At 42.7% G+C, this 13,646-nt stretch overlaps 1 protein-coding gene across 3 annotated transcripts in view; it reads left to right on the top strand.

The window, feature by feature from the left end:
• col16a1 (collagen, type XVI, alpha 1) overlaps positions 1 to 13,646 on the top strand; it is a 71,896-nt gene that overhangs the window by 20,419 nt on the left and 37,831 nt on the right. For all 3 annotated transcript variants that reach the window (XM_084379771.1, XM_084379772.1, XM_084379773.1), the window contains exons 5-8: positions 4,061 to 4,184; positions 4,825 to 5,106; positions 5,819 to 5,899; positions 9,918 to 9,986. In XM_084379771.1, coding sequence (XP_084235897.1) covers positions 4,061 to 4,184; positions 4,825 to 5,106; positions 5,819 to 5,899; positions 9,918 to 9,986 — 556 coding nt within the window. The remainder of the gene's footprint in view (positions 1 to 4,060; positions 4,185 to 4,824; positions 5,107 to 5,818; positions 5,900 to 9,917; positions 9,987 to 13,646) is intronic.

Here is a 13,646-nt window from a genome sequence, read left to right on the forward strand (position 1 = left end):
GCAGGAAGACATTTTGGGCTTTAATGATGTGCCTGACAACTACCAAATGGACTGACATGAAATTTGTATACAGAAATTCATGGCGCCCAGAGGATAAATTATGACATTGGCAATCCCCTAACTTTTCACTTTGTGCCACCATGACATTGTGGTTTTGAGGGAAATATTTCTACAACTTCCGGATGGTTTGCCATGAAATTTGGAACATTCATATTCCTCTCAGGATGACTTGTTATTACTTTATGACAAAATAATTGAAAATCGAATGACAAATGTTAAGTGCAGTTTCATCAGGAACATGTTAGCATGCTGATGTTAGCATTTAGGGTGACACTGCATAATGTACAAATTGTCCACAGGCTTGCATAGGCAACCGAGGGAGACGGGGAAGGACGCATTTTTCATGTCACGTTACAATCCGCTCACATGTGACTAATAAAAAAAGTGATTAATACATGAAAATTGCTGCAAATTGTTACAAAGAGCTCCTTTAACAAACAACAGAATGCTTAATAAACCATTCATTAGGCAAATGGTTACTGTGAAGTTGCAACTGATGTTCATGAGACTTTGTAAATGGTTAATACATAATACGTACTGTGTAGTTCATCTATAAACATTATCTGGATGGCCATTATAAAGTTCTAAATAATGTATATAAACTTTAACAATTGTTGAATAATAATAAAGTTTATAAAGCATTTCATTGTTTGTTAACCTTAAAGTAACTAAAGTTTCATTAACTGTAAATGCCATGATGGTTATTATAAAGTGTTTCCGCATGCTGCCCAGGTATACTCTTGTATTTTTTTGACAAGCGAATACAATTCTGCTTGAGGCTTGGGCCAGTGCTGACAATGGTGATCTGAGCCAAAGCAGGGCTTCATCAGCAGCACATAAATCTCCATATCCAAAGTATACTTTTAACAATAGTGGTCCAGGTTTGTGCTCTTGTCTGAACTGTTCAGTTTTTTCCTAAAGCTGTTTACATACTGTTTAAAATACATAATAGCCATTGGATAACAAGCTGCAATGTGCAACAACATTTGACCACTCCAGCATTTCTTTCTTTTAAGTGTCAGCTACGAGCTATTTAACATTCCTATCAGTCAGGTGTGTATAATACATTCACAGAGAGAAACCCTGTCCACTGAAAGCAATTGATTTCCAGCGTAGCCAGAGCCCGGTATAAGGGTGCCTATATACCTCTCCAGGTGATATTCCCATCTTAAACCAGAGATCTGTTTTTTCAACATTAGATTTCCTCTTCCTCTTCATCCCCCTGTGCCTCTCTGGCTTGCACTGACTTTCTTAAAAAAAAAACAGAGAGAAACAGAAGTAACTTTCAGAGTTTGGAGAGGCTAGATCTGAATCTGTCTGGCCCATACTGAGTGATTTATCTCCCCATTGCCTCTGTGTGTGTGTGTGTCGGTAGATGTGTGTCTGTGGGTTTTATGTGTTTTTTTTTGTCCCAGGACTCCAAATGTTATCAGCCAAGGTGAGGTACTTCCCACTTAAAACTCAATAGTTTGTGAGTGGTTTTGTGCCCCGCAGCTCATGTCACTAATCGACAGCAAAACAATTCTATTTTCAACATCGGTACCTCTCTTTCTTTCTACGTCGGCCCGTCTGTCTTTACACACACTCTCTCTTTCCGTCATCGTATTGCCTACCTACTTACTTTATTTGTGGATTTCAAACTTTAATCGATTTTCACAGTATATCCAGAGTGTTTTGATCCTTCACCATAGTTTTCTCTTTCTCTTAGTCCCCACGTTCAACCTTTTCCCTTCCTCACCTTTTCTCCTACTCATCCTCCCTTTGTTTTGACGTCCTGTAGTTGGCTGTTTTCCCTTGGATCTTCCCTCAGTCATAAATCACTGTCACCCCACTTCTAGGAGTGGGAAACCAGCTGCCAGCATCAACATTTCTGTGTGTGTGTGTGTGTGTGTGTGTGTGTGTGTGTGTGTGTGTGTGTGTGTGTGTGTGTGTGTGTGTGTGTGTGTGTGTGTGTGTGTGTGTGTGTGTGTGTGTGTGTGTGTGTGTGTGTCCAAAAGAGAGGGAGAAGGAAAAACAGAGCGAGAGAGAATATTTCAAAGTGTTCACCATCTCAGTGAGCATGCATTTCACTGGGCTTGTTTGTGAGCCCTTCATCTCTCAATACATCTACACACAGCCATGCGCTGAATATTTGTGAGTGTGTCTGTGTGTATATATTTGTGCGCTTAGATGCCCTTGACCAAAACTGAAGGATGAGGCTTACCGGACTGTATCTGCTATGAAAATTAATGCCAGGGGGTTACACACAGTGGGCTTTGCATTGTACTGCTGGCTGCAGTCACACAATGTGGGGAGACGAGCAAGAAGGGAAGAATAGGGGGAAGAAAAACCATGCGCAGAATACAAACAAGCTCACACAGGCAACACACACGAGATTACTTTGTCACTGCACCCATGCGGACATCAAAGGAAGACTGTAAAAACCAACAGTCGTTTTCATTTGTCAAAGACTTAATTGAATTGATGTAAGCTGTCTGGCTGGCAACCAAATTTATGTTAAAATAGTTAGCCTTCATTGTCCCGGAGTGAAATGAGTTTTTGCAGCTCGCACATGATGAAAAAACACTTAACAGTAGAAATGCACACAATAAGCACCTGTGCACGTGTACAGCACAGACGTATATCATACAAATAGCCCACAGTAGTGTTGTAACACTTAAGGAAGAGGCTAAACACTCTTCCGCACCTCCAGCTGTCAAGCTAACACATCCCAGACCGGTCTGTCCCTGCAAAAGCAAACAAGGCAATTGAAAACATGTCTAAGAGATCAAGCGTTACTGAGATTAGTAACTGAATTTCAAATTAAATCCCTCACAGCGTTTGTTACTAAATAAAACAAATCACGCTGAGAGAAGAAATGTGCCTCCCGGGCTAGGTAGCCACTGGTAAGCTTAAATTTGTCTGGCAAGCCTATAAATGGTATTTGTTCAGAATTGGAGGGTGTGTGAATGCCGCAACTTCACAGTAAGTCACTTTGAAACGTGTCAGGGAGCAGTTTTATACAGTGTGTAGGAGTAATGGAACAAGAAGGAGATGGTGGATGAAGAGCAACAGGCAACAGGCTGCACACCTCCAACTTCTCAGCGAGGTGACTAACCCCTTCTCCCTCATTAACATTATCAGGTTCCCTATTCCAATCCTCTGCCATCATCTTGCCGGTCAGCCGTCCTTGCTCTCATCAGGCTAGAAGCAAAATAACACTCCTGCTACTGATTTTTTTTAAAAAGCAAAACAATGGTGAAGGCAGTTGGCGAGTAATGAAATCGGTGTATGCCCGACCATACATACAAAACACCGGTAGCACCAACTACCGCAGCAAGCCTACTTTCCATTCCTGCTCCAAAGTCCCAAAAATCGTAGAGGGGATCCATTTCATGCTCTTTATTAGTCTCCTTCTTCTTCAATAAGTAATCTCAAAAAACAAGCGAAGCTATGAAGCTTAGAAGCATTCAGGTCAGCTCTAGTAAATACTTGGAGACTGTAGGCAGTCTGCATTTCAAACCAAAATCTCCACACTTTAAACACAGAAGCTGTCACATATGTGTGTGACGTTTGTGTGTAGGACGCTTTGGAGTTTTCAGCTAACTTGCCCGACATTATTCACCTCTACTAACAACGATCAGTAAGACATTAAAGTAAGGGCTGCTGCAACAAAAGCAGTTCCCTCTATCTGTAGCCAGAAGAAAGAAATATGAAGAGTGGAGTGAAGAGGTGTCATCTGTAGCATCCACTTAAAATAAAACTCTATACTCAAGTTTCTAACAAAGGGCTTGATGTTATAATTTGCATTCTCCAAAGCCAAGATAACATTATTTTCTCAGACTTGACAAACGTCCTCCATGGCAGAAGATGATATCAGACTGTTTTCACAGTGACTGGATGTCATTTTTGCACAAAGTTGGTGGAGTTCCACTGTAAACTTCCCCGCACTTAGTTTTCTCAGCTGCCACGTATCGAGGAGTGACGTGTCCCTGACCTCTTCCAAACTTCTGTTTTCCAGTCAGGTGTTTCCTCATGGCTTACCTGAAGAGTTCACCCTGATCTTCACCCTGGCATTAAAGAAAGCCGCCCTGAGAGACACCATCTACCTTTTCCAGATTTCTGACCAGCAGGGATACCCACAGGTGCAGCTCACACTCCTTCCCTGTCTCCATCCCTCCTTCTTTCTCAATCTCTTTCCCTTTTGTTCATCACGCCCTTTGTCTACTCATTCATCCCGTCTCCCATCTCTCTTTTGCATAGTCATCCACTTTCCCCTTCGATTTATTTCCCTCCCGTGACACCTTTTCAATTCTCTCTCCCGCTTTCATTCCACGCGCCTTTTGTCCCCTCTCATTCTCCATCCCTCTCTTTATCCGACGCTCTTCCCTCGATCATCTCCCGCTCTCCTCTTTCATTCACCTTCATTGTTATTCATGTGTGTTCCATGATGAAGCGCTAGAGTCCCTCAGAGTCCCCATAATCACTAAGAGTCTGAGGCCAGATTTAAATACTCAATGTGTATGATGGATGGAGGCCAAGGCGCCTCATTAGGAGTGATTGATTGGCTGTACTGCTGGCGTGTGTAATTAATATGTCTTCTCCTTTACCTCATCTCTGCGTCTGTGTTCTACAGCTTTGTTAGGTGGAGATATTACTCAGACAGCCACATTTTTCCGAGGCGTTGGCATGTTGAACACATTGTTTGGTGTTTAATTAGCACTTGTGCGTATTCATATATCACTTTTCTCTCATCTTCGTACCCTCCGCTCCAAAAAAACCCAGCTCTCTGTAGACTTCAGCGGCCCCGATGGCGCCTTATCCCTGCGTGCCAGGGCGGAAGACCCCGCGGCTGACCCGGTGAGCTGCGTTTTCACCGGCGAAGGCGTGGAGGCTCTGATGGACTTGCGCTGGCACAAGGTGGCCCTCAGCGTGCAACACGGAGCCGCCTCCCTCCACGTGGACTGCAGCTCCATTGAGACCAAACCCCTGGAGCCCAGAGGAGTTCTGCCCAGCGACGGCCACACTCTGCTGGCCATTCGGGCTGCAGATGCTGGGCCTGTGCAGGTATGGATACAGAGAAATGAGAGAGAATTTCAGCGTGTTATCGCCCTTTGTAATGGCTAAAGAAGAGCTTTTGATCAAGGCTAAGCTTTGCAATGTAAATGTCATCTAAGCTCACTATTTAAAAGTGTGGCGACCTTCGGTGTCTCTCTGTGTGAAGACAGAATGATATTTCTAGTGGACAAACATCTGATAAAAGCCTTTGTACTGAAATCCTTTATTCTCTCCAATGTGTGCATATTCATATTTGTGTGAATGCACGTGTGTTTTAGACCATAGGCTGCGCCCCCGAGGTGCTGTTTTTCTTTGAGGCAATCTCATTCAGTCCTGATTAAAAAAGCGAGAGCACTACCTGGGAGAATGGGCCTGTAGTGAGCCGGGACTATTAACGCTGAATAGATCCAGTAATCCGGGCACTTAGTTTGACGATCAATTAACTGGCCTACTTAGAAAGCAGGCAGGGTCTTTTGTTAGCGCAGGGAGGAAATGTCCATACATGCACACGCACACACAAACACGTACTACACACACACACGTGCAAACCTCCTGACAAAGCGCTTTCCTAATACTTTGTATAAATGAGAAATTAATTGGCTCTCAACCTTGTTTACTGCCTCATTCAAACTCTATTTACATTATTAAACAAACAACCCAGAGGACTTACGGAGACCCGCATGTTAAATCGCTATCTCTCTCTCTCCCATCACTTTCTTAGATGGACATTCAGCAGGTGATGCTGTACTGCGACCCCTCCCTCGCCATTCAGGAGGCCTGCTGTGAGATACCAGGGGCACGGGTAAGGCTAACCGCTAACGATGATTAACAATAAAGATAATAACGAATATGTGTGGTGCACGGATGATTCACAGCTGCACTACGGTGAATTCTGTCCTGCAACATCCTATATAATGCAAGGAATGGTAAATCTGAAATTTAAAGGGGCGCTACGTAACAATTTGTAGCATTTTACATGTATTAATAACTAAATTACTGGCCATGATGTGAGTGGATTTGAAAAATTAGACCTTCACCGTCTCTCTTGGTTCCCTTTATAAACCAGTGGATGATGTCACTGTAAGTTCACCGTGCGGGGGAAGAAACTCTTATTTGCTTTCTGGCAAATAAGAATGAAAAGATGCACACACTGCTCCTTTTTGTAAGGTATATATATATCTATATGAAGCTACAGCCAGCAGCTGGTTAGCGTAGCTCAACATAAAGACTGGAACCAGATGAAACAACTAGCCTGGCTATGTATGAAGGTGACAAATCCACCAAAACAGTTCTATTTAACACTTAACATCTTGTTAGTTTAATATAGGTCAAAAGACAGTTTGCTGTTTATGTATTGGATTATTTCTTGGCTCAAGGCAGTAACTTCTTGGAGCCTCTGCTGGCATTTGTATTTATGATATCATTATATCTATTAATATACTTTTATATACGTTAAACATTTGCGATAATGTGTTATTTGTTGAACTTTGAGGGGACAGTTGGCTCATTTATTTACCTCCGGACAGGGTTGGGCTCGCTGTTTGGTTTTGTTTCCAGTTTTTGTGCTACGCCGAGCTGAATGTTTGCCGGCTGTAGCTGTATTTTTAACAGACATGGGAGTGGTACCAATCTTATCCAGCGCTCACACCCTAGAGAGCAAAAAAGCATATCTCCCAAAAGGTCGTACTATTGCTTCAACAAGATCAGCGTGGATTTTCACCTGCAACTGTCCTGGAACTGGTGTGGATTCGCTGACTTTCACAAGGATTCTTCAGTGGTGCTGATGTTTCTCAGCAAGGGGCATGAACCTCTTATGCCAGCACCCACCAGGTGGCCCCCTTGCGATCCCAAGTTATTGGTCCAATCCCACTCCTGACATGGGGCAAAGGTGGGGGTATGAGTGTGGAACATCATCACAGGAGAAGGCTTTCCTGTGGATATATATATAAAGGTTTCAGGCTCACACAAATCCTTACTTTTCGTCAGTCGACGCCTACCCCACCTCAACCGATGCACTGAAAATATTTCCAGAGTAATTTGAAGCAGTTCAACCTAATCTAAACAGTCCCCCTGGAATATAACTCAACACTTGTTGCAGCTGCTTCACAATAAAAATCGTAGTTATGTGCTGGAAGGTTACCGTGCAACAGCTGCAAGAAGAGCTGAGTTTGCTTTATCAGAATTAAACAGCCTAAACAGTCTCTGCATTTGCTGTGGAGGCAGAATTTTTCCTTATAACTAATTTTAGGGGGTCAGAGAGAACTTAACTGCCCACCTTCGATGTCGATATGCAGGGGAAGCCCTTACCACAAAGCAGTTTGTCTGTTACTTGACTTGTGCTTCCACAAATATGAAAAAGCCTGTCTTATGTAGGTTAACAAAACATTCTTCAAAGGCTCTTCACTAGAGCCTAGGGTAATTCCATTGTGTGCAATTATGTCACATCAACTGTGGTTTGCTCATATTGTTTGTCCTCCAAAAGTGTGACTAAAAGCCTAATTAAAGGTATCACTTGTTCTCTCTCGCAGCTTCAGAAATAGAATTTTCAACACCGTTTTCCTCTGCTTCATATTCCTCTCTCTTCCTCTCGTCTGTCTACCTTCTTCTCCTCAGCCGAACTTGTGTGCAGACGCCTGATCAAAATAGAAAACAGATTCATTGGAACTAAATGCAACAATATGTTTCTGTCAGACAGGGAAAACAGAGCAGGTGATTGTTCAGTTCCGAGAAGAGCTGCAAGCAGCCAGTTCTCTGGCTTATTTTTGTGCTGAAGGTATTTTTGTGCTCAGCCAACTTTTTGTCAGAATTCTCCAGCGTGTCGGTGCTTACGTGTCTGCGTGTGCACGCATATCTTTCTGTCTCATTACCGAATTAATTTATTAGAGAAATAAATAATAGCTTGACAAGTTGTCTCGCACTTTTAAAACTGTTCGTCCTCTGGAAAAGAACTGAATGTTATTAATTGATCAGAGAGGTCGAAGAAGGACAGCTCTTCCTCCTCTGCTCAGGAACTGTGTGTTGCATTGCTCCCTACAAACGTGTTTCAATTTGAATTATTAAGTGGGGGAGCATGTGTGATCATATTTAGACACTCCCCTGCTGCACCTTCTCGAATCACAAAAGGAAAATACAGACCTGATCGCTGTCAATAGCTGTGACATTGTGATCTGACTGCTGCATTACATATTACATTAAATTGTACAGGAACGCGTGTTGCCTCTTTGGAGATGTGACATTTTAGCTAAATTCCACAGCGCTACATATTTCCTGCTTCTCTTTAACATGCCATTAATGTAGATGTGATTTTAATGAATTTTACATGTGCCTAAATTAGAAAAGATAATTTCAAATAAGCTCAGGTCTGAACGAGCACGGTCATTAGCTGTGCTGGCAGCATGGCTCCAGGGATGGCGGTGTTAATCGGTTGGTCCACAATTTTTGTTCCGTCAGCCTCAGATGTACTTTGTCTTTAATGCTCGACAAATGTTAGAACGCTGACATGCTAAACTAAAATCATAGTGTGCTAAATACAGCCATGATCCTCCACTTATTACCAGAATAAGTGTGTGTTGCAAAATTACAAATACTACATAATATGTTATCACTTTATTAATCCCGCTTGGGGTACGTCCATTTTTAAACTCTATTGTAAGTATATGCACAATCGTGCAAATAAACTGGCGCAGGGGTCCCCGACACGGTGACCGGCACCTGGTCACCCGCAGGGAGCATACGCATCGCCCACAGAGGACCTTAAACCTGCACTGTCTCCTAATACCTGTAACCTATTAAATGTAAAACGGTGATTCCCACACATATACTTTACTTTGGCAGGCCGAGAATATTTGGCAACCCATGTATGCATTTTATACTTCTATTTTTTTTAATTCCATCTAGAGAACAATGCCATCCGTGGTTGATTAACTAGTGGATCATCTGCCCTTTAAAAAAAGTTGCCACCCACATTACTCTCTCTCTCTCCTTGAGGTGGCTCTCGGTCTCAAAAATGTTGGTGACCCCTGGTCTATAGCCATGCATTAGTGGAGAGCATGTTTGTATTAAGGATAATGTGGATACAGCATCAGAAGCGGAGCTCCATTCATTCATTCGATGCATCTGCACTGTGGGGCAAATGCTAACTTCCAGCTTAACTTGAATAAGGTTAATCGTGCGGCTCTTCTGGACCATCCAAAAGTTATTGTACCAAATGGATCGAATTCTGAAGCCACTTCACAGGGGTCGTGACACTGAAAACACGTATCCACCTCTTGCAGCCACATCCTTCATAATGTAAGATTATGGGCTGAAGTCTCTTTGGGACCAGTGTGCATCAGCTGATGTTGTAATTGCATTATAGCCACTCTGTCAGGTTGGCTTCAAAGCTCGCCGCACATCATGGGGGCTTAGGGGAGAGTTGTCTGACATAGAAACAGGGCTGCCACATTTGGACTCTAAGCAGTTAGGAGTTCAGAGCATTGCTCAAGGGTACCTAGGCAGTGTCCAGTCCACACTCAACATGGTCCGAACCAGCCATCCATTTGGGTCCCAGGCCAAGATCCTACAGACAGAGCTGCTGCAACACAAAAAATGCACAGCACATACAGAAAATCAGGAAATATTGAACTTCCATATTTTAGAGCAGATCTCTGCTGTCTGTAAGATGAGGAGTCCAATTTAGCTCAACTAGCAATGAGAGGCACAAAATTCAGGGGATTTTTGTTTCACCTCCCGTCGAGGGTAGAATTATAGGATTCCGTTTGGAAGTCATCAAAGCGTTCTCTCACATTGTCTTAAATGATGTGTTTTCTGTATGTTTGCAGTGCCCACCAGACGCTCCCAAGAGCCGCCGTGCTGCTGAAAATGACCTGTTGGAAAACACTTTTAATGAGGTAAATCAAAGCCCACACCCACACACACATAAACGTACACAAAGGGAGCGATTCAACAAAAAGCAATGCCACCACATCCCACTGAGCAGGCAACGTCTGTGGATGTCCAAAACAGGTTGATATCATGTCTGTCGGGCCAGGCCATGATCTGGACGTCCACTGACAGCCAGAATTAGTCGATAAACAACATATAAAGTCCAGAAAAGACGTATAAAAAACTTTCAGTCTGGCTCCCTAGAGGACGTCTTTTAGACGTCTTTGGATGTCCATAATGATGTCTAAAATGTGATCGTGATCTAGGCCACTTTTTGCTCACTGGGACGTGATCATACACAAACCACATACACAAGATACCATACACTGAAAATACACGTACAATAGTCGTTTTAAAACCAATGACAAGCCAGTAAATCCAGTAATGAATTGAAGGGCAGTGTTATTGACTGTTCCACAAACACTGACACTTCCATCATGACTTCATCATCACTACACATGGTTCCTGTAAGACACAGACTCAACATGTACCGACACAGACAAGCACTTGGCCTACACGGCTTTGTTCTTGAGACAGTTTGAGTTGTCTTAGATGCTCCTGCTGGCAAGCAAACACAGGCCTGTAGGACTTAGACCAAATGCCGCGGTTGTTTTCCCTTGAAACTATGGAAAACACGTTTTGTACTCTGCTGCAGCCTGAGTTTTATACGACTTCAGTTCAGTTAAGTCTGCCGGTAGCAATCGTTCAAAGTGTTGGCGGGCAGTGTCGAATGCATGACAAATAGAGCCTTATGCAACACATGGGAGCAGTTTTTCCACAAAGTTCCATGGTGTTTTTTATGGTTGCTTCAATGCCGCCTGATACATGAAGTTTGCCCGGTATAACGTAAAGGCAATTTATTTTTGTTTCCACACCCGCTTGTTTCATCATTCATATTAATGGGATCTATATCCAATTATCTATTCATTAGGGCCTGGTGTTTGTCTTGTGGAGTGCTGGTGTTAACTTAGAGCTCTGGCAGACTTCAGGGCACAGTAATCAATCCCAGAGATGGCTTCAGCCAGACACAGTTACAATAACTCAGCCATCTCGCTCTGTGTCTCCTTCTTTCCCTCACCTGTCATCCTGTCTCCCCTTCTCCTTTGCTATCAGGTGCTGCAGACTGCCTGTTAGCTGACTGTTATATATGTATTATGAAGTTTAGCCTTCCATTTTCCTCTGCCGTGAATGCAGCCCAGACACATTTCTGTCCCCATTTAGCTTTTTATATCTCTTCTGGCTCTTTTTTCTTACGCTCTTTCACACCCATGTAGAGACATGCACACACATGCAGAGACTTAACTTGAGAGGCTTCAATCTGTATATTAGCTTTGTACACAGTAAATGAACAATGTAATCCGAGATTCCAGTGTGCAGGCCAGATGTTGGTGAGCCATTGCGCTGCTTCCATTAAACTAAGCCTCACTGAGTGGCAGCTTGTTAAACTCAGCATACGTGGAATGTCATGTGTTCTGTATGTGGAGCTGTACATTATGGCTATGAAGTTTGGACAGGGTAAACTGGGGTCAGCTATCGGTGAAACACCATCTCTGTGGATCTTTGCTCCTTTACAGTTTCCTCCCTTTTTTTTCTCCTGAAGTGAAATTCTGGTTTTACACAAGAAAGGTTCACAGGTCAGGAAGTACAACTGAACGTGTGGAAAAGGTTTTATTAAGCCTTTTGCAGCTGCAGAGGGCACTGCACAAAGTCTGATACATTGCCTCAAGTGATGTCACTTGGGTCAGAGCCATTTGGGGCTAAATATTTAAAGGTGCATTATGTAAGAATTAGCTCCCCGTTAAATTCATACTCAAAACAAACAGGGGGCAGCATACCACCAGAATAATCGCTAACCACTGCCAACTGAAGCTGCCGTTAGCTACTTAGCTCAGTTACTTGTGCAGCTAGCAGTCCAGGCTAGGAATTTGAAGCACTAGGGCAGCGTTGGTGTACGAGCCAGGGCTAGCTGGTTAGCGCGCTAACTTCAGTGCATGTCTCTGCACCAAATACATAAACATCCTGACGCCAAAACTGTTATTCCTTTGCTTCTTTTGACATTTTAATTATTTTTAAAATCTTTTTCAACTAAATTTCTTAGATATTGCACCTTTAAAGTTTGATGATGAAAAAAAAAAAACATCTAGGATTTGGAGTTAGAAGGAAGTAGACCTCTCCAGTCTGCTCTTCATCTCTTCTCGAAGCTAGCTGCTACTAGCTTAACACACCAAAATCTCTGACCAACAGTCAGTGGTTGAATTGAATTGTTATGTAGGAACCAGGTTTTGACAAGTGAGAGGAATTCATGGAATAAATAGGAAATATCTCTGTTTCTCTCTGATATATATATTTTGTCTATCATATTGATTGGTGTTGATCGATTGATGGGTTGAGATTTTAATAGGAATCCAATGCTAAATGGTATAAAGCCTGTCATCGGGCACCTATTCCGCCCCTTGTTTCAGCTATCTACGTGTGCTGTTTTCAAAATTCCTATTGCTGGATGAAACAACAACCTCCGCTGACACAGTGCTGTGGAAGTCTGGCTATGCAAGACTACTCTGAATGTCACACCACCTACCAGCACCTTTAAATCTAATTTTCTCTGAACACAGCCTTATATGTATTGATCCTCTTATGTAATGCCCAGCAAGAAAGCAAATAAGCATCTTTCCCAAAATGTTGAGCTCCTGTTTAAGGGCTGGAAAAGCCATCTCATTCCACACTATCAGATACTACTGGGCTACATATAAATTCTGTCACAGCTTGTTCCAACTCTTCATCAAAGCTAAATGATGCTTATGCTAATGAAATATTCAACTCAAGACTCAACCAATACATGTGTTTGATGTTTATTCCAAACACACCTCAAAATTAAGCCTGATATGGTGTTTTTTTGAAGAAGTCCTCTAGAATTTATATCTTAGGTTTAGCTGTACAGTACTAGTTTGTAACGAAGCTGGTCAGTGAGGATAACAGGAATTACTTAAACAATCTCTGCAACAACTAACCCAATCCAGTTTGGTGCAGAGGTGTGTGTGAATCATTGCTTGTGTCTGTGTGTGGAGTTACTGCCTTCCTGAGGTATTGCGAATCTCAACCACTGTTTGGTATCTTACCAACACTGTAAACATATTTTTTCTCGCTTTCAACCCAGGTCCCCGCTGAAAGGTCATCTAGTTCTCAGAAGACCCAAAGGCTTACTTGTGTCTTGTTTTCCTGGTCTCAGTGTGTTTCTGCTTTCAGTATGCTGTCCAAGTATAAAAACCAGCTGTTAAATGTCTTCTCCCTTCCTCCCTTTGCTGAAACTCATCCTTATTTCTCTCCTTGCCACCTTAAACAAATTGTTTCCGTTCAGTTTTCCAGTCCTTCCCATATGTTTCATGTTGTTGACTTTCTTTGTCTGATTGCAACTCTGCACAGCGGGGTCCATCTCTGCATTTCCCTCTGGGCTCAGGAGGTGCAGTACTTTTCTTCCCCCTCCTCTCATCTTCCTCTTTCATCTCTCTTTTTTTTTTTTACTCAGAATACAGAATGGCTGTTAATGACCCTTGTGTGAAACCAAGATGGCCCTTATTCCTCCGTTCTTTGTTTTGTATCTGATGCAACGAATTGTAACGGCAACAAGG

Source organism: Pagrus pagrus (assembly GCF_965226575.1).
Source record: "Pagrus pagrus genome assembly, chromosome: 17".
Lineage (NCBI taxonomy): Eukaryota > Metazoa > Chordata > Actinopteri > Spariformes > Sparidae > Pagrus > Pagrus pagrus.